Source organism: Trachemys scripta, chromosome 1, assembly GCF_013100865.1.
Source record: "Trachemys scripta elegans isolate TJP31775 chromosome 1, CAS_Tse_1.0, whole genome shotgun sequence".
NCBI lineage: Eukaryota > Metazoa > Chordata > Testudines > Emydidae > Trachemys > Trachemys scripta.
The window spans coordinates 3,652,506-3,674,177 of NC_048298.1; the positions used below are offsets into that span (position 1 = coordinate 3,652,506).

General features: G+C 47.6%; 1 protein-coding gene across 1 annotated transcript in view; it reads left to right on the forward strand.

Moving 5' to 3' along the window:
- The first annotated feature begins 384 nt into the window (after positions 1-384).
- The window catches only part of TNPO3 (transportin 3), a 46,189-nt gene continuing 24,901 nt past the window's right edge, over positions 385-21,672 (forward strand). The window contains exons 1-7 of the mRNA XM_034763659.1: positions 385-585; positions 1,988-2,061; positions 3,089-3,245; positions 9,707-9,850; positions 14,261-14,436; positions 18,861-18,999; positions 20,857-21,003. Coding sequence (XP_034619550.1) covers positions 463-585; positions 1,988-2,061; positions 3,089-3,245; positions 9,707-9,850; positions 14,261-14,436; positions 18,861-18,999; positions 20,857-21,003 — 960 coding nt within the window. The 5' untranslated portion in view covers positions 385-462. The remainder of the gene's footprint in view (positions 586-1,987; positions 2,062-3,088; positions 3,246-9,706; positions 9,851-14,260; positions 14,437-18,860; positions 19,000-20,856; positions 21,004-21,672) is intronic.

Sequence of the window (21,672 nt, forward strand, 5' to 3'; positions counted from 1 at the left end):
ATCCCCAAAGTAGCCTTCTAACTGGAAATACTGACGTATTCCCATGTCAGATGTATGATCTGTTCTTTTACCTTGAGGTGAAGTTGGTTGATGTTGTCCTTGAGCCTGGCATCTTTGTGTAACCAGCCTCTGGTAGGTGACTGATGCTTTGACAGCAACATATTCAGAAGGGAGTCCCCAGTTCAACACTTCTGGCGATGTTCTTGCTAAGAACAAGGGAGGTGTAATTGAAGGAATTCTGGGTTCTTCTTTTTGCAAGCTTGATGCTTAAACTTGTGGAAGGTCCATTTTGTTTAAAAAAACCCTGCCGATAAATGTTTAGCTAATCTGAGTTCTATTCCATGTCTTTCTCTGCTTGATTGCAATGTTCCAATTCGCCTTTAGGTTCATGCGTGGGAGATCTCAGACCAGTTGCTACAGATCCGACAGGATGTAGAATCATGCTACTTTGCAGCACAGACCATGAAGATGAAGATTCAAACCTCGTTCTATGAACTCCCCACAGATTCGCATGCTTCGTTGCGGGACTCTTTACTGTCCCACATTCAGAACTTGAAAGACCTGTCACCCGTCATTGTAACTCAGGTAAGCCTTGTGTTACTCCTGGTGGGGGGAGGAAAAGGAGCATTTCTCAAGGCAGTCGCATACCACCTTTCCGTAATAAAGGATGAATAATTCGGTGTCTTAATTAGATATGCATTGTGGACATGTTGTAACATTAGCACCACTGCCCCATCAAATCCTCTGTACAAGAATTGCTGCCTTCTTTAGGAGAAAGGGCAAGAAACAGATGCTGCAAGTAACGTTTAATCACGACTAAAGTTTTTCACTGCTGGCTTTCAGAAATCCAGCATTCGTGCTCCCTGGCTGTTCCTCATTTAGCGTGGAGCAGGAAAAACGGAGAAAAGGAAAATCAATGTCCTTTAGACCCAGTTGGAGCAGTTTCTCCATTTATAGGCTCAGCTTAGTTTATTTCTTGTCCCATGGTCAATTCGGCAGTGATTCAGCACGTTAATACATTATTTTACCCCTTTCTGTGCTGCGTTGGGAGAGTGATGGGTGGAGCAGCTATGCAAGGATCTTTTCCCTGCTCAGCTCCAAAAACAACATTGAATTACCCATCAAATCGCCCTCAGCGACTGGAAGCTCTCTGACGTGAGGTGCTACCATTTCCCCAGGGCTGTGTTCATCTCAGATATTGAAGAACTAATTATTCCTTTGTGCCGTCAGCTTAGCTCTCCTGCGTGACACTGCAGAGCACTTGTCACCACAGCCCTGTGAAGTCCAAATCAGCCTCGCTACCTGTTGGTCCTCGATCAGCCTGCAGGGTCTCATCCTGCACTGGTTGAAGTCAATGGGAATTTTGCATTTGACTTCGGTGCGGGCAAGGTTGGGCCTGAATGAAAATTGTTTATAGCCGAGGAACTGTACATTGCTTCTGATTCAAATGAAATGCAAAGAACCTCGCAGTGCTAGTGAGGAGACTGGCTACGTGTCTAGGGAGCAGTGGGTATGATGCAGCCTCCGCTAGCCAACCTGAGAGAAGGTTGGCAGCCATGGACAAGACACTGCAGTTTGCAAGTGGGTGGGAGAGTTCTGGCCAGTCTGACAGGTGAGTTGCAGGCCTATGACCCCTCAGCCTGAGGAAATGACTGTTACCTGTGACTAAATGATGTGCCCAGCAAAAGTTATGTAGCCCCTTCCTTCCTGATGGACTGGTGCATTGGGTCATGAGTATTCTATTGCTGCTTACACACCAGAGAAATAGTCCTATGGCTCCTGGATACTGAGTCCTGTGGGATTACCATGAGCTCTGAGGGGTCTGGCTTTACTTCACAGAGGGTTTGACTTCTCCCATCTTCTCCTGGTGGTGTTGAACGGAATCTGGACGTTTTTCTCCCTGTCTAGCAGTACAAATTGGCCATTTCATGTTTTTAGCACTGGTCTTAGTCTTGTTCCTTTTTTTTCCCCCTCCCCCACGTTTTAGCTTGCATTAGCAATAGCAGATCTCGCCCTACAAATGGCTTCTTGGAAGGGCTGTGTACAGACACTGGTGGAAAAGTAAGTATTTGTTTTATATCATTACGCTTTATTGAAATATTAAACGTACAAATCACTCCACTCCTACAAGACTTCGCCTACAAGAATGCGAAAAGGAAGGTAATGATCTGAAAGCACAACTGCACTTGCGTGCACTGATACAAAAGAGTTGGAAAAGTGCTAGAAAAGAACCTTTTCGTGACTGAAAATTTAAGTGGCTCCTGATTCTAACTGAATTATCGTAGTGAAGTGAGTGGCAAGTCGGTTTATAGACATATCTGTGATTGAAGCTGTGCATGCTTTTTTAGGGCTCCGGTCTAAGCCTTCCTCAGCTCCATTTCTATATTGCTTTACAATCCCTTTCTCACATGCGTAGCTGGCTTATCCTTCTGGTTTAGGGTTGATCAGGAGTCTCCAGACAGTCAATGCTGCATCTTAACTGGTTGCAGGGGTAGCTGGTTAGTGTCGTGAGACATTCCTTTCACTTCCTGCTAGGGCTGAGTACTGTCACTGAATAACTGGAGCTCAAAGCAGGAGCCACGTCCAGCAACACTTGTCACTGCATGAGGCCAGCACATACACTTTGCACTGTCGTGAAATGTTGCAGGTGCCGTGCGAAGCTTCTACTCGACAACACCCCTGCAATGTGAAATGGAGATTGCATGATGCCATTGTTGGCTCTGTGCGTGCGTGCGTGTGTGTGTGTGTGTGTGCGCACGTGTGATAGGACTTGAGTTGTTGTATTTGTAGAACAAGAGATTTTTGTCATCCTCCTTGACAGGCACTTCCGACTACGGTAGGAGAACTAAACCCCAAACCTGGGTCAGTAATGCTCATTTATTTCGTAGCCTAATGTTTGCTTTTGACGTGCATCCAGATGATGTGTTTTCGGACAACTCTGTCCGGAATCTCTTTCAGCGAGATTCCTCTCCTCTCCCGCTGTGGTGTTAAAGGTGCTTAGACACTCCCGGAGTTGGATATTGTGCACGTTGGCAAGCCCCTTTCTTCTCCGTGCCGTTTCACTTCTTTGCCCCTCCGTCTGCTTCAGGTACAGTAACGACGTGACATCACTGCCCTTTCTGCTGGAGATCCTCACGGTGCTGCCAGAGGAGGTTAATAGCCGATCTTTGCGCATTGGCGCCAACCGCCGGACCGAAATCATTGAAGACCTGGCTTATTACTCCAGTACAGTGATCTCCCTTCTAGTAAGTAGATCGCCTGGGATGCAGGCATGTGACACATCAGTCTGCTCGGGTGGCATAGGACACAGTCTGAGACTGTTTTAGATCTAGCCCAGGTTGGAAGTGATCAGGCAGCGATCAGGCCTCCTAACAGCTGCCAGTGTGAAACTAGTTGCTCTCTTCCATCCCTAGTGGATGAGTCCAACAAAAAACCACAGCTGGCCCCCAACTGTAAGCAGTAGGCCAAGGATTGAGTTTGGTCATGGAGCCTTAACTACCCCTCCAGCTAGTCAGGATTTGAGACACAGAGAGGGGCCGTTTCAGGAGGTAACTGGCACAGAACAAAGAGTGGCAGTGCTTAAAGGCCTTCAGTCTCCTGGGCTGTCAGTCCAGCAGCCCTCACTGGCGCTAAATGCATTTAGACATCAGGCCCTACTTGAATCGCGGCTGGGCTGTGGACAAGCCCTGGAAAATCAGGGACAAGTCATCATTATTATTATTTGCTGTAATAAGGCCCATTGTTGTTTTTCCACTGTCGGCCGCCCGTGGCTGAGAGTGGGGACTCCTGCTGTCGAAATTGTGGTGGAAGCCTAATATTGCGGGGTCTGCAATATCGTGAATTAAGTAGGACCTTCTTTGTAGATTAAAACAGATGAGGGATCCCAGACCATTCACTTATCTTATTTTAATATACAAGGAGACTGTGGCAGAGAGAACCTTTAACATAATTCTAGAATGAGAGGTATTGATTTGTCAGAATAAGAACCTGGGGATTTACGGCTACCTAAAGGCCATCTTATTTATCTTATTTTTACCACGAGTTCTTTCTTGACTTACCCACGCCCTTCGTGCAATGTAGTGTCCCGTAGCGTTCACCCAAAGGATGAGATATGGTGGCCGATGGAAAAATCAGCACCCACAGGTGAATTTCTAGTTGCTTTCCCACTGGTGTGCCGCTGAGGAGAGTTGGGGCTCACCAGGGAGCTAACTGCTTGAGGACAGTGGTGCTCAACAAGGCTTGTGACTTGGGTTTGAGGGTGAAATGAATCAACCCGTCTCCAAAGCAGTTCACAGAGATTGAAAGGAGCTGAGTAGAATATATCCAGCCCCACTCCACTCGGTCAGTGTTTTCCCAAGGATGCTTTACTCATTTCCGACTAAATTATTTGAACTAAATACTCAGGAGAGACCAATCTGGACCCCCCTCTTCCCCCTCCAGGCTGTACTGAAGTACAGCCCCCATACACATTAATGCAGAGCTCCTCATTACTTTTTACCATTTCACATTGCTTATTTAAATGGGAAATACAACGTGCCCCCCAGCTGTGCATAATAAGGCTGTTAATATCCTAGAACCCCAGATGGAATTGCATTTTGATGTATTATAATTATAATAGATGGTAACAGAAATGATTTTTTTGCTTTGCAGCCCACGCTTTCTCTGCTTCTCTCCTTTCGCTGCCCTGCGCATCTGTGTGTGCTTTGCTGTCTGTTGCCCAAGCTTTTCCTCCAGCTGCTTTCCTTTTGCTTCAGCTCTGCTGGCCATAATTTTTCTCATTTTCATAGCTGCTGGAGTTGGAACCGACCTGTTAAGTTGCATAGCTCTCTTCTTCTCCACCCTCAAAACCACCTCTCGCTTAATGCAGGTTCATTCCCCAGGGTGCCTTCAGCGCTCGTCGAATCCAGTTTTGAATGACACCAGTGATGTGGGTCGCCACTTCCTGTGAGGGAATTATCCCATCACCTGACCAAGCTCACCCTAAATTTTCCACTACTCCTAGTTACAGAACTTCATAAGATGTCAAATTCAGGAGTGGCATACGTGCCCTAAAAAGTGAGGGGGACACTGAACCATGGTCCTGCCCCCAATGCCACCCACTGCCCCCAAGGCCCCGCCTTCCCTCTTTTAAAAGTGCTAAGGCCCTGGACCCTCCCCCACCCCATTCCGGCACCCCTGATCAAATTCCCTTCTCAGTTTGATGCTACACCCTTGGTTATTTGCAGACAGTTATGGTCCCTTCTAGCCATTGTTTAGCTGTGCCATATGTAGAATATTTAACCTTACTTTGTGAATCAACACTCTTGCCCATTTCTAATTCCTTTTGTTCTCTGGATCCCCTCTAGCTTGTTTGTATCTTTCTGATTGCTCAGAATTGGGCATAGTATTCTGGGTTGTGCTCTCAAGCCGTAAAGAGGCTTCCTGCAATGTGATGGGGTACTTCCGCCCAAAAGCATCTCCAAATCATATGAAGCATATTGCCCTTTTTTGCTATCCTGTAACAAGCACCTCCAATTCATTGTCCAACATCGTCTTGTGTTTGTCTTGACTCCCCTGCTTTCCATATCTCTCCTTTGTTAAATCTCACTTTATTTTCAGCTCATATTTCTTCAGTCTAGGTCCTTGTATTTGTGTCCTTGTTGCTGCTTGTAACTTCTCCCCCACACTCTTCATCCCCAACTGTTTAGTTTCATGTTTGGTTAACATGCTGGTTGCTTCCTTTTTCCAGATCATCAGTGAAGATGCTAAATAATTACTCCTGGGGGAATTCTACATCACTGCACATGCGCAGAATTCATGTCCCCTGCAGATTTTTGTTTCCATATAGAAAAATGACTTCTGATGGGGAAGCAAAGGGAAGCTGCAAGAGTGGTCACACGCCCCTCCCTGGCAGCACAGGCAGGTCGATTTGAGCTCCTGGCGCAGCTGGTAGAGACGTAAATCTCTGCAGGGACGGCTTGGCAGTCATGCATGTGAGAGAGAGAGAGAGAGACTCTGTCCCTCTCACTTGCTATGGCAGCATGCTTGGCATGGAAGAGCAGGGCATTGGGGTGTTTCTGAGGAGGTAGGCGTGGGGCAGGCTCTGTCCCCTCAGGCAGAGCAGAATGTAGCAGCCTGCCTGCTTCGTGAATTGTTCCCATTGTCTTTGTGAATTCCCCAGGAGTATAAAACAGGTGTAAAAGTTTTAAGTCTCCTTTACATTGCCAGAGTGGTGTAAAGAACAGTGTGGCCTTAGAAATGCTTATGGTGCTTTAGTGATTAGAACTGAACTAAATTTTTGGACTGAAGAAAATTCCTATCAAAATGTGCTCCGTGAACTGTTTGCTGCTGACCTATTTGGAGATGGTCAGTAGCCCATATAAGTCATGAGTTGGAGTCCCCAGCCCAGCCTTGCTCTTCAGTTGCCTGTGATGTAACACTGAGCATATGGCTGCATATATTTGTTGTCTAATAACTAGAAATAAAAGGTCAAACCTAGTTACATTACTGGGTGGGGGAGCGGTGTTGGGGATTTTCTCCAATGCTCCCCACCCCCATTCTCCATCCATTGTATTGTAGTTTAAATAAATTACCAAAACAATTTAAACCAGCATGATTGTATTGCATTATTTTGACAAATAAAATACACACCAGGAGTATAAATAATATTGGTGTTAACCTGGTTCTGTGGTATGACCCGGTACCGCACTCAACTCCAGTTTATTATCTTGCTGTCCAGAATTCCTCATTTTCATGTGTTCAAATGGCTTCTGAAGTTTAATTCTTTTCTCTTAAAATTTAACGGGGAGCTTAACGCTTAGTTTAAAAGTTCAAAAAGGCGGCCTCCATACAAACGTATTGCCGAGAACAGGAGCAGGGGAGGTTAGGAACATGGGGTCAGACCACACTGTTCCAATCAGTATCCCATGTCCAGTGGTGGCCAATATCTAATGCTTCAGAGGGAGATCGATTATGTGTCTGCTCTTCCTCTCTACCCTTCCCCCACCCCAAAAAAACCCAAAAACCCACACCATACAGTGCACCTGCATGTATAAGGAAGGTCATGGAGAACATGTTCCTAATTTTGCCAGTTGCTTTAATCCAGATTCTGAAAGTCTCTCTGACTTTAAAGTCAGAAGGGACCATCGTGATCAGCTAGTCTGACCTTCTGCACCTTGCAGGCCACAGAACCTCACCCTGGAGCCTGAACCAGACTTACCTGGTTTAAGTTCCAACCTAGTTTAAAGCCTAGGTTCTATCTTTATGGGTCTGCAGAGATGTTATCCCTAAAACGTTGTGCTGCTTTTTTGCTCTAGCCACCCCAGGCACTTTCTCTGTGAAGAGAGAGAAGCCGGCTGTCTGACTGGTTAATTGGTTAGATGAGCAAGCTCATGTCTCTCTGATTGCTGATTAGTAGAGATGATGTGGGAAGCCGGAGTTAGTCAAAAGCTGATGGTGGATCATGACCAGGCCAGCTGGACCCACTGGTAGAATCTCTGAGCATGTTCCACCACCACGACCCTCCCGAAGTCTGAAAGGAAAAGCGGCTTTTGGCAGCACAGTGGCAAGTCTCTGGTGATAGCTGCTGATGGTCCATCTGCAGATATGTCTGCTGAGAGGAGATCGTGGCCAGTGATTTCTTGGGCCAGCCTGTCATTTGTTGGCTTTGCCAGGCAGACTGCACCCATGTGTTTGGTTTGCCTGGCGTGTTTAATGGAACTTTAGGGGCCATGATACGTAAATTCATAAATGAGCACTCCAGTGATTGGGACTTAGTGTTGCAGCAGTTGCTCTTTGCCTACAGGGCTGTACCACATCCCAGTTTAGGGTTTTCACCATTTGAACTTGTATATGGCCGTGAGGTTAAGGGACCATTACAATTGGTAAAGCAGCAATGGGAGGGGTTTGTGCCTTCTCCAGGAACTAACGTTCTGGATTTTGTAAACAACCTACAAAACCCCCTCCGAACCTCGTTAGCCCTTGCTAGAGAAAACCTAAACGATGCTCAGGAAGAGCAAAAAGCCTGGTATAATAAACATGCCAAAGAGCGTTCCTTCAAAGTAGGGGACCAGGTCAGACAACCCAAGTTTCCTTTGCAAAGTCTAGAGTGGGCATTTTAATGGGCTGCCTGAAGAGCAAAAAGAAATCGGGTGTCTGTCTAGGATTTAACTTGTATATAGAACTCGCATAGGATTTAGCTCAGATATTTTTTTTTAAGTTACTTATATTTAGGGGTCTACCAAATTCTTCGCAGCTGTGAAAATTGCATTATGGACCATGAAATCTGGTCTCCGGCCACCCAGCTCTGAAGGCAGAGCAGAGAGCGGCGGGCGCTGCCCTGGCGCCAAGCTCTCAAGTCAGCCCGGCCAGCAGCCGCTGCTTTCCGCTGTGCCTTCAGCGCTAGGTGCCCAGGCAGCCGCCGCCCCGCTTCGGGCAGCGCAACCCCCAGCATCAGCACAGAATTAAGGGTAGCAATACTGCGGCCCCCTAATAGGCTTGTGACCCCCTTTTGGATCTGGGCCCCTAGTTTGAGAAATGCTATAGGAGAAGTCGCACAATTTTCTTCAGGGATATGTAACACCTCTGCAACATTTTCTATTTATGCCGTGACCAACCCATGAAATTCGTGTGATTTCTCCACGATCTAAGTAGACCCCCTACTGTCTAATAAAACCTCTGTCTAATAAGAGTCCTCGAGAGGCTGTAATAATGTACAGAGCTACTAGCCTTCTGGACTAGACTGTCAAGTGAACAGTAAGCATGACCCTCTTGATATGGAAAGCTGTGAAACTTGTAGGCTCCATTCTCCCTGGAGATGGGATGGTCCAGGGTCCGCTCAAGCCCTGACTCGGCAAAACATGAGGCTGTTTTTCTAGCTTAGCACAGCAAGGGGCCCCTTTGGATGGGTCCTGGCAAACCTTGTCAGTGGGGTTGCTGATGAACAACAGAAGGCCCCCTCCCCCAGGGCTGAGGGCTCCAAGCCACAGTCAGAAATAACTCCCCAGTTTCTTACCGCATGATAGTGTAACGAGTGTCCTCAGGCGGGCCCGAACGCTGCCTTTTACCTTTCAAAGCCCTCCCCGCGAAGCTAGCGATGCGAGTGTATTTTGCAGCAGTGAGTGTAAGGAAATCTTAACTTGAGACTTGGCAAACATGAAGCTCATTAGGGCCGGGCTTCAGCTATCTTTGAGACAGGACCCTGCAGGAAATTGATGTGCCGTGGACGGGTGAACAGATTCCAGGCTGCTTTTCTCACCATGCGCTGTCACTGCAGTTGAAGTCAATTGACGTGCTTGGCTCAGTCCCTAGATCACGTGGGGGGGCTTGTCTATTTAAGCAGGGTCGGGGGAGGGGGGCGGTGTCTGAAGTCATCTCCTATCTCATGCTTGCTTCACTTGTCCTGCCAGTTCCGGGTATGGTACGTGGCTCGTGTTTCTTGCCATGCGCTTTTCTCGAGAGGCTGATTTTAGGCGTGGGGGTGTCATTTAGTGAGATAGATGAGTCTCTTCATGTTGACACTGATGGGGGTGGGAATTGTGGTTTTAAATACAGTTCGTCCCTCAACGATCACGTCACGGGTGCTGCGTACCATGAAATGCTGATCCTCTCTGTTCACGGCTTCCAGAAACATGTTGTACACAGGAGGGCGTCAGTTTCATGCTTGTGGAAACGAACTGGTAACTTTGGGTCTCTAACCAATTCTCCATCCCTGCCCTTTCTCCCCTAGATGACCTGTGTGGAGAAAGCAGGTAACGATGAGAAGATGCTGATGAAAATTTTCCGCTGCCTGGGGAGCTGGTTCAACCTGGGAGTTCTGGATAGTAACTTCATGGCCAACAGCAAGTTACTGTCCCTCCTCTTCGAGGTGCTGGTGAGTATTCGCTCAGGCCATTGAACGAGCTCCTCTCTGCCCGGGAAGAACGATGGTCACTTTTTACCAGGAGAGGAACAGCAAAACTTTGCAATCAGTTTGGAATCCCTGTGCAGATTTGTTGTAAACGTTGGCGCACTAGAATGACCGCTCATTGGTGGCCTGCATGCAGGTCATAAAGAGAAGTTTACTCCCCTTCCTGGGCCCTTTCCTCTGTCTTGAGTATGAGGTCCGACCCATCTCTTAGCCCACTGTGCTGCTCGCTGTGCACTAGCTCGTCCCCTGTGCCCCAAATAGCACTGCTTGGTGCCCCCCAGATTTCCAGCCTGAAGGCTGTCAAGAACTGGCAACTTGGAGAAGTGGGTGTCAACAGGAACACAGGAATCTCTTAAAAGCAAGAGTCCAGTTCTGGCCAAGCCTCCCAGCGGCCAGGAACTCCCCGTCTTCCCTTGCTCATTGCCTTCTAGTGGCACTTGGAAAATCGGGTAGGTCCCAGATGACTAACACTTGGTAACATCGAATTTCCTCAGCTAAAGAAAAAAATACTTTTTAAGTGCTTCCTCTGCCCTCATGTCAGGTCCCGAGTTCAGGATTTCAGTTCTCTGGAACCAGCTGCTGCTATTGCTGACCTGAGATGTGCTGAGAACGTGGGGAAACGTTCTTGCCCAGAATGCTGAATCCTGAACTCGGGACTGGACAGGGAAGTGGAGGAGGGGGTGATGCTTATGTTCTCTGTGAATTTCCAATCTAATCCTATTCTGTTCTGCGTCAGGGACCGTGAAGGCGAATGACGAAGGTTCTTTGTGAACAGACTGGGGTGAAGTTAGCCCCAAGCACAGCATGTTGAAGGGGAGGGTTGAAGATGTCATTTTTAGCCTTAACTGAGCAAAGGGCTGTGGCTCATGGAGTTGGGGAGGAAACCTCACTCCATTTCTCTAGAGTGAAATAGGCAGGGAAAAGAGCAACTCAAACAAAATCCTGGTTTTCTGAGCTGCAAAGGGATTATTGGGGGATTGGTAGGTGACGGCCCCTGGGCCAAAAACACAGCAGACGTAGAATGTGAATGTAAGATCTGTTCTCCAGTTTGGCTGCATACCATAGAAGAGGGAGAAACCTGCACCTTCTTCAGGGTCATCATCCGTCTCAATCTCTAGCTATTCAGATAGTGAAAAGAACCATGAATTTCTTCTCATGCTGAATTTGAAAGTCCTTGATCTGAGCGGCATGAACATTTTCAAGGACATCTTCTCGCCCCCTGGACTCCATTATTCCCTACGACTGCATTTCTGTCGTAAGCCCTACTGCCACAATCCTTCCTCTGTGTAGCTTGGGATTCAGCAGTTCTATCCCCAGATGGGTCACGAAATGGCTCACTGTACATTGGGACAGGACAGGACTGGAATGGGAGTGGGGTGGCATTGGACTGCAGAAACCTTGTTGGTCCTGCCAGATCCTGTAATCTTGGCAAAACCCAGTGGTTCTACTTTCTGGCAGACAATACTTCTGAAAAGAAGTTCACAAAGTTCTAGTAGATCTGGTCTCCTATTCGCACAGTCTGGCCCATTCATCATCAGCTTTTTCAACTTCTATTAAGAGGCTACTTTGTCTAGTTCATTGGTGTGTCAACTTTTCCTGTCATGCCCCACCCCCTTTTCCAGTAATGGAATCTGTCTGTGCTTCCCCCTCCATTACTAGCACAGGAGCTTGGGCTGACAGTGGAGCTGTGGGAGGAGCTGGGGCTAGAGGCAGAGTTGGGCTGGGGGCAGGGTGACCAGAGGGAAAGTGTGTGAAAAAAGAGCCTATATAAGAAAGAGCCTCCAGAATCGGGACTGCCCCTATAAAATTGGGACATCTGGTCACCCTAGCTGGGGGTGGAGCGGAGCTGGGGTGGGTGGCAGGGGACAGGGCAGGGAGTGTGGGGGCTGGCCTGGACCTCGCCACCGAACGCCCCTCCCCCCCAAACGTTCCTCTGTGCCCCTCTAGGGGGGGGCACCCCACAGTTTGGGGACCATTGGTCGAGTTGTTAGAGCACGAGGCTGGGAGCCAGGGCTCCTGGATTCCATTCCAGCTTCTGTCACTGATGTTCTTTGTGACCTGAAGTAAGTTTGACTTCAACTTCTGTCTCTTTTCCCCATCTGCGAAATAAACATTGCTAGCAGTTGCTGTTACTGACCACTTCAATTAATGCTGAGTTCAAGGTTTTATACTAATCTCATTTTTAGGTGCTCATAACTTTCTCCATCATATACAAGGTGGGCGAGATAATATCTTTTGTTGGATCAACTTCAGTTGGTGAGAGAGAGAAGCTTTCGAGCCACACAGAGCTCTTCTCCAGGTGTGGGAAGGGTACTCCCAGTGTCTCAGCTAAATGCAAGGTGGAGCACATTGTTTAGCATAAGTAGTTATGCTGGTCCCTTAGAATATGCTAAACAATCTGTTCCACCTTGCATTTTAGCTGTGACGTTCAGAGTACCTTTCCCAGACCTGAAGAATCGGTGGCTTGAAAGCTTGCCTCTCTCTCACCAACAGAAGTTGGTCCAGTAAAAGAGATTACCTTCCCCACCTGGCACCTTTAATATCCTGGTATTGACATGGCTACAGCACTGCATCCATCATATACAGTTCTTCCTGGCTGAAATTTACCATGCTTAAAGGTGAATTGTTTCGTAAGGCTTTGAGCAAGGTGCCTTTAACACTTGTTTGCGTTATGCAAGTGTTGGAATAAAGTTCTCTCCAGCCGCACGGGATTTAAAATATTCGAACGTTGTTAACTTTCCAGGCTAGAAGCATAAAACATGGCTTGGTTTGTAATTCTCATCAAAGAAACAAAATTGGCTGTAGATTTTCCAAGTTCTGAACATTTAAGTTAATATTTTGCTCATGCACAGTACAGCATTTTTATCTCTCCTTTTTCTGACACCTTTAACTTAGAACAGCTAACTCAGGAAAGTCTTTCTCCATATGTGTGGAAACCCCAAAGTGCTCCAGTAAAACAGGAAAATTTAAATGCAAAAACTCGCATTAATACAACATGAAGGTTGAAGAGCTGAGCTAAGCACACGCAAGTGGTACAGGTTTCTCCTGCATTGTTTGCTCAGACCCAGAGGTGAAAGTATAAGCCGGTCCGGTATGGTGTACCGGCAAGAGCCAGTACGCCGTGCCGGACTGGACCGGTGATTTAAAGGGCCCAGGGCTCCAGCCGCTGCAGGGAGCCCTGGGCCCTTTAAAGCACCGCCAGAGCTCCAGCAGCCAGGCTCCCGCAGTGATTTAAAGGACCTGGAGCTCCGTGGCAGCCAGAGCCCCGGGCCCTTTAATTCGCCCCTGAGCCCCGGGGCTCCCAGCCGCCTCTGCAGCTAGTAGCTCAGGGTGATTTAAAGGCCACACCTCTTCTGGAAGAGGCCCCGCCTCTTCCGGTTGAGACCACACCCCTGCTCAGGACTCCAGCGTACAGGTAAGTCCTTTAAGTTACTTTCACCCCTGCTCAGACCTGTTGCATGGATAAGGTATTGTCTCATGTTTTATTATTGTGCCATTATTAAATGGGTAACTTGCTTTGCATTTGTTGCACGATACAGTCGAAGCAAACAAAAATGCAAATCAAGGTTCCCATTTAACAATGGAAAGAGGAATAGACAGCACTTAATGCAGGAAACAAGTCTGAGTTAATGTTGCAGTAGAAACTATTCTCCTCTGGGGTTTTCTGACTTCTGAGTGCTCAGCTTTTCAGCCTGCATGTGACATTCATGCTAGTTTTTGCAGTTAATTCCTCCCTCCCCTTCCTTGTTCACCAGGGATTGTGCTGCTTAATTATTTAACGTTTGCAAAATGCTTAAGGATCCCCCTATGAAAGGGCATCTATAGGTGTGCACCAGATTACTGCTATTCCTTTGTTTCCTCTCCTCTTCGCTGTCTCCTCTCTCCTTCTTTGTACACCAGCCCTGTCTCCTTTCCTAATTGCTCTGTGCCCTATGGGAGCTATTAAAGCTTCTGTGAAATGAGCCTTGCACAATGGCCATGAATGTTTACCGGGCCGGGGCACCCTAAGGATAATAAAAGCAGTATTTTATTCGCACTTCAGAGGGGTGTGTCCCCGTTCTCCCCCACCCAAGGAGAAAGGGGCTAGTACAATTTTTCCATGGTGCTGAAATATCTCCAACCTGAGATTTCAGTCATTCTGTTCCATCTCTTTGTGCCGTGTAGGGAAGCCAGAAGGGTTCAATGGGGCAAAGGTCCTTTGCCCTCTGGGTATAGCAGCATGCTATGCAGGGCTGGCAAAGGAGGTGGTGTGGGGAGAGCTGTGTGCTAAGAAACGTGCCTTGGTATTTGGGACCAAACAAAAGCTTCGTTAGGTGCAGCCTCATTTATCGCTCCTTAGTCACCTGGCTCCTTTCCTCCCCTCCTGTCCCGCAGCGACAAGACAAGACGTCCTCAAACCTGCACGAGGCCGCCTCTGACTGCGTGTGCTCGGCGCTCTACGCCATTGAAAACGTGGAGACCAACCTGCCCCTCGCGCTGCAGCTTTTCCAGGGAGTCCTGACGCTGGAGGCCGCCTATCACATGGCTGTGGCCCGGGAGGATTTAGACAAGTAAGCAAATGAGCCTCGCCGATAATTAACTGTCAACGTGTCTGTTGAGCACTATTCTTGGCCTCGGCCGTGTTTGTGCAGCGCTCTGGAGTGTCGTGTGCAAATGATGGCTTACGGAACAGAGACAGCTGAGTTAATGACGCTTCCCTTTGCCGGCAGTCCGCCAGCCTGGAATTGCCGGGGGCGAGCAGCCCGAGCTTGGGCAGGCAGGAGGGAGCGTTGCATGCACGCTGGTGCTTTCCCAGCTCTTCTTTGCTCTTATCAAAGGGCAGCAGAAGACGTGCCGCTGTGCGGCTCTCGTTGACGGATGAGAGAGAGTGGAATGGCTGAGCCTTGGAGCACTACAGCCTGGCACTTGTCATGCCTTCCGTCTCCGGAGTTCTGTACCGACGTCAAGGAGCCCCTCTTGTTGGTTTTATTATGTTAGCATCTAGCTGCTCCAGCCAAGATCGAGGCCTCGCTCGGTTGTACAGTGCCTAGCACAATAAGAGGGTTTACAGTGCAGATGGACAAGACAGAATAAAGGGTAAAAGGAGAAACAAAGCCAAGAGAAGGGAAGTGAGTTGGCAGATCTCTTGTGGCAGTGCCCCCCGCTCTCCCCTCCCCCCCCTCCTCCCCCGTGCAGCCAGTGTTCCTTGCTACCTCCCTCTGAAGTCAGCACTATCAGAGGGGGAAATAGAGGCGAAGAGGGTAGTGGCTTTCCATGGATCACATCCCAAATCACTCCTAGAACTAGCATTAGAACTCCGGAGCGAAACTCCCAGTCCTGGGCTCAGCCCACTAGGCCATGCTGTCTGTTACACAATGCTGTGCTGTCGGCCCTCTGGACCTGAGAGAGGGCAAACAGGGAGACTTTACATTCTGCAATCAGCCCTCACTGTCTCTATGGTCTTGGTTTTGATCTTCCTCCTTCAAACAGAATAGCAAAGCTGGTTAGTTTGAGGACAGGTTTTTGCTTTTCAGCTCAGCCCCTCAAATAGTTTTCTAAAGATATTTTAAGGACAGCAATCCTGTCTTCTAACACAAATTGCCTCGCTGTCTGAAACGTGCTGCTGTAAAATTCAAGGCTGATAAAGCTGGTTCACGTACTTGTGTATCATATGATGTCGCACAGTCCCTCCATTCTGGTACTGTATGTCCTGTTCTTGTGCTGAATGCATTTGAGGCTGATTTTGGTCGACTTCTTGGAGTCTGTTTGCAGCTATGGAGATGGTTGTCATAAACTTTCTCCTGAACCACAGTCTCGTAGTTGTCCTGGGTACATATTAAAGTTTCACTCTGAGGAACCTTATTTAGACCAGCAGTGGTCTTCACTTTCATCAGAACATTCTGGAATCCATAAAGGGAGAGGCAATTCTTGATGTAGTCTTAAGTGGAGCACAGGATCTGGTCCAAGAGGTGAATATAGCTGGACCACTTGGTAATAGCGACCATAGTGTAATTAAATTTAACATCTGTGTAGAGGGGAAAATACTAAAACCCACCGCAGTACCATTTGACTGCACAAAGGGTTAACTACACAAAAATGAGTAGGCTAATTAAACGGAAATTAAAAGGAGCAGGCACAAGTGAAATGCCTGTAAGCTGCAGGGAAACTATTTAAAAACAGCATTATAGAGGCTCAAATTAAATGCATTCACACACACCCCCCCCCGAACAGTAAAAGGACCAAAAAATGCCACCATGGCTAAACAGCCGAGTAAAAGTGGCAGTTAGAGGCAAAAAGGCAGCTTTAAAAATTGGAATCATAGAACCATAGAATATCAGGGTTGGAAGGGACCTCAGGAGGTATCTAGTCCAACCCCCTGCTCAAAGTAGAACCAATGCCCAACTAAATTAAGCCACGTCCTATTGAGGAAAATGGAAAGGAGCATAAACTCTGGCAAGTCAAGTGTAAAAGTGTCATAAGAATTGCAGAGCAACTAGCTAAAGACACAAACTAACAGCCGTTTTTTTTTAAGTACATCAGAAGTAGGAAGCCTGCCAAACGCAGTGGGGCCACTGGATGATCAAGGTGCTAAAGGAGCACTCCTGGAACACAAGGCAGTTGCAGCGAAGCTAAATGAATTCTTTGCATTAGTCTTTTCTGCAGTGGATGTGAGGGTAATTCCCACACCTGCGCCATCGTAGGTGACAGATCTGAGGAACTGCCCTTGATTGAGGTGTTTTTGGAATAAATTGATAAACTAAACAGTAATTAGTCACCAGGACCAGATGGTATTCACCCAAGAGTTCTGAAGGAACTCAAATAGGAAATTGCAGAACTACTAACTGTGATATGTAATTTATCACTTAAATCAGACTCTGAACCAAATGATTGGAGGATAGCTAATGTAAACCCGATTTATTTATTTATTTATGTATTTATTTATTTTATTTTTTTTAAAAGCTCCAGCGGTGATCCGGCAATTGCAGGCTGGTCTTGACCCAGGAGGGCCGTTGGTCTTGACCCAGGAGGGCCGTTCTTAGTTCAGATTTTGTTAAGCACATAACTCGCACAAATCAGTACAGGGGAAATTGGTTGAAACTAGAGTCAAGGATTAAATTATCAGACAACTAGATGAATACAATATGTTGGGGAAGAGTCAACACGGCTTTTGTAAAGGGAAGTCACGCCTCACCAGTCTAGTATTGAGGGCTTCAACAAGCATGTGGACAAGGGGATCCAATGGATAGAGTGTACTTAGACTGTCAGAAAGCCTTTGATGTTTCACATGCCAAAGGCTCTTAAGCAAAGTAAGCAGTCATGGGATAAAAGAAGTGTCCTCTCCTAGATCAGTAACTGGTTAAAAGATAGGAAACAAAGGGGAGGAATAACTGGTCAGTTTTCACGATGGAGAGAAGTAAATAGTGGGGTCCCCCAGGGGTCTGTACTGGGACCTGTGCTATTTCACAAATTCATAAACTGGAAAAGGGAGTGAACAGTGAAGTGGCAAAGTTTGCAAAGGGATCTCACTAAACTGGGTGACTGGGTAACAAAATAGCAGATAAAATTCAATGTTGATAAAGTATAAAGTAATTCACATTGGAAAACATAATCCCAGCTATGCATACAAAATGAGGGTCTAAATTAGGTTACCACTCAAGAAAGGGATATTGGAATCATTGTGGATAGTTTTCTGAAAGCATCCGCTCAATGTGCAGCAGCAGAGAAGAAAAAAATAAAATAAAAAGCTAACAACGTTAGGAACCATGAGAAAGGGATAAATAATAACACAGAAAATATCATGTTGCCTCTATATAAATCCATGGTATGTCCGCATCTTGAATACTGTGTGCAGGTCTAGTCGCCCCATCTCAAAAAAGATGCATTAGAATTGGAAAAGGTACAGCGAAGGTCAACACAAATAATTAGGGGTCTGGAACAGCTTCTATATGAGGAGAGATTAAAAAGATTGAGATTGTTCACCTTAAAAAAGAGATGACTAAGGCGGGAATGTGATAGAAGTCTGTACAGTCATGACTGGTGTGGAGAAAGTGAACAGGGAATTGTCATTTGTCCCTTCCCATAACACAAGACTCAGGGGTCACCTGATGAAATTAATAGGCAGTGGATTTAAAACAAACATAAGGAAGTACTTCTTCACACAACGCACAGTCAACCTGTGGAACTCGTTACAGTGGGATGTTGCGAAGTCTGGAAGCATAACTGGATTCAAAAAAGAATTCGTTAAGTTCCTGGAGGATAAGTCCATCAGTGGTTATTAGTCAAGATGGTCAACAATGCAACCCCATAGTCTGATTATCCCTAAACCTCTGACTGCCTGAAGCTGGAAGTGGACAACAGGGGCTGGATCACTCGAGATTGCCTTGTTCTGTTCATTCCCTCTGAACATCTGGCTCTGGCCACTGTTGGAAGAAAGGACACTGGGCTCAATGGACCGTTGGTCTTGATCCAGGAGGGCCGTTCTTAGTTCAGATTTTGTTAAGCACATAACTCCCACAAATCTCCTGCTCTTCAGCACGTTGTAACCCCATTTCCCTGAATTTGGGGGGTGAATTAGAAACATCTCTGGATAAAAAGGCAGCTGAAATGGAAGGATTCAGTGTACTCCCGCCTCCGAGATGACTGCTTAGTTCAGTGGTTCTCAAACATTTGTACTGGTGACCCCTTTCACATAGCAAGTCTCTGAGTGCAACCCCTCCTTCTACATTAAAAACACATTTTTATATATTTAACACCATTCTAAATGCTGGAAGTGAAGCGGGGTTTGGGGTGGAGGCTGACAGTTCGCGACACCCCATATAATAACCTCGTGACCCCCCCAAGGGGTCGCGACCCCCAGTTTGAGAACCCCTGGCTTAGTTCATGTTAGCTTCAGGAGGCTAATGCTGTACATAAGTAGGAGACACTTTCTCCCTGCGTGTGCGATATCACTGGGTATTTGCATGCGAAACGTGACTTGCTTCACTTCCTTCCACAGGGTTCTCAATTACTGCCGCGTCTTCACTGAACTCTGCGAGACGTTTCTGGATAAAATTGTTTGTACGCCAGGCCATGGGCTGGGGGACCTGCGCACGCTGGAGTTGTTGCTGATCTGTGCAGGCCATCCACAGTATGAGGTAGGACTCAGTGGGTTACTCGCTCTTCTTTCTCAGTCAGATCTGCAGAAAGCTTTTCTTTATAGCCTAGCAAGCGTGGGCAGGTTTCAGATCCCATTCCCTAGTGGCCTTGAAAGCCTTGCTCCGAATTTGTGGTGCAAAAGGTATTGTTTAACTCGTCCGTGGTGGGATAGACAGCCCCGAGGCAGCCTCTCCTGATGGAAGAGGTATGGGAAAGTCCCTCGTCCATTTGCTTGAAAGCATTTTAAACCTCTCATATGCTAGGAGCTGTATCTTGCTTCCTGCATCTCCTCTATGCAACAGTCAGTCAGGGTCAGCCTTAGGGAAAATGGATTCCTAGGTGAACTTGTATTTTGGTGCCCCCTCTGCCTCCCCTGGCCCCTGTTGCCTCCCTGGGCTCCCCACTTCCTTTGCCCCCAGTTCTGCTGCCTGCTCCCTGACCCATTGCCCCAAGCTCCCTTCTGTGGCCTCACACCCCAGGCCTGCCTCACTCACCACGGCACCCTGGGCAGTTGCTCACCCATAAGACTAGCCCTTGTAACAGTCATGGGTTGGGTTTTTGTTTTTTGTTTTTTTCAATGTTCCACATAGCTAAATTTTCTCTGAGGCTTACGAGGTAGCGGCAATTTCTTGCATTTCCACCCAAATCAGATGAGCGATCTCATCTCCCCTCACTTCCCCCCGGCACATTTCTGCACACCACCTGACACTCAGAATAGCAAAATATCACACGTAAGATGTGGGTTTTCCCCTTCATTTCCCCCGATCTCCCACTTTTGGGATATCCCCTGGGACAGTTTGATTAGCTAAAATCTTGCTGACCGCTCCCTAGTTGGATTTGCTGTGCCTCTTCTATTCAGATCTGTGTTCAGGAAATGTGCTCCCATCCAGAGGCACTGATTTACAGATTGGTGCTCGTTACATGTTGCACTAATACATGGTCACCAGCCAGCCCTGGTTTCAGAACTACTTATACGCACGTCACTTTATTTGGCATGTAGAACTTTACTGATGGAGGAGTCAAGCCTTTAAAATTAGTCACTTCATGTAGAAAAGTTGAAACTGGGCTGCCTGGGTTTTAAGTAGGCTAGGGTGCCGTTAACCTCTAGAGGTGCGGGTTTTCAAACGCACAGTAGTCCCTTCGGCCGTATCTGCACACAGATTGGGTACCAGGATAACTGTCAGTTGGAGGGTGCCTTTTTTTGGCTGATAATTATACTGACGCCACCCCTAGTATGGACACGGTTATACCGACATAAAGCATGCGTCTACTCGTACAACTGTGTCCACACTCAGAGTGCAGCGCTTTCACTAGTTGCAGCTCCTGTGTGTGGACCAGGCCTTGGGGTGCGAGTCACATTCTCTTTCCACGGTTATTGGTGTGAATCATGCCTGAGCGAGGAGGGGATGGAAGTTACTGTTTGACAGATGTTTGACCTTCGTGAAATGAGCTGATGACTTCAACTGAGCTCCTAGTGAACTCTATCCACACTAGCAGTATCTGCAGAGGTCTGAAGCCAGGAGGCTGAATTACTCTTTTCCTCGGGGATGGCTCCCTAGGCCAGAGTACACCCAGCGTGGGGACATCTTCACTGTTCTCTGCAGGGTCACTCATCCAAACCCTGCCCCGGCACTGACTGGTTTGATTTTTAAATCAACTGCTTAAACAACAAGCAAAAAATGCAGGTTTGTGAAGCCGAAGGAGCTGCTCATGGCTTTGTTGAGGCTGCAGGTGTCAGCGTGGAGCTTCTCTGCTGCGATCTAGGCAGCCCTTCTGACCGACTTTCCGCACTAGGAGGATGGGGGCAAAATCCTGTCTGTGAAAATGACGAATGGCTGTTTTTCCTCTCCCAACAGGTGGTAGAAATTTCCTTTAACTTCTGGTACAGACTGGGGGAGCATCTGTACAAAACGGACGATGCAGTCATACACAGCATCTTCAAAGCCTACATCCAGAGGCTCCTGCATGCTCTGGCCAGACACTGTCAGCTTGACCCAGACCACGTAAGGCTGCGTTCCGCTCTCTTCTGTTTCCTCCCCTGTTCCAGTAGGCTGCCGTGGGTATGGGGGCGGCTGGTGAAATGCAGTTCACCTTCCCCACGCGCTGATTGTCACTAAGGAGCCAGGCAGGTAACTAACGGCTCTGCGGTTAGGGATGGAGATGAGGGCATTGGGCGGTAACGAAAACTGCCATGTACTTAGAGAGCCTAATCTGACATCCCCTCCCTTCAGCAAGCCAGCTTGTGTTCCAGCAGAGAGGTCTGGCGGCTGTGCTGCCCTTGAATGAATCTCAGGTGGGCAAGTGTGTGATGGGGGGCGTGGCTGGCAGGTCTCATTTTTGCTTTTGCCATCCTTGTGTCCAGTGTTTGGAATTGCAGGCTGAGGACGTTCACCTGACCGTCCTCCCCTCTGGTCACTGTCTCCCTTCTTGAAGGAGCCTGAGCAGCTTGGAATACTTTGTGCCATCCCCGGCTATATTCCCCCACCTCCTGGAGACTTTGCATGTGTCTGAGAGCTCCATTTGCGGAGCTCAGGATGGGGAGAGGATCCGGCCTGTTAACGCAGGATGTGTGGAATGGGCCAGCGATGCAGTGGGGCATCGCTTGACATAATGTTGGTGCTCCTGCTTTCCATCCCTTGAAATCCCCTTTGCCCGAGATGGCAAAGAGGATC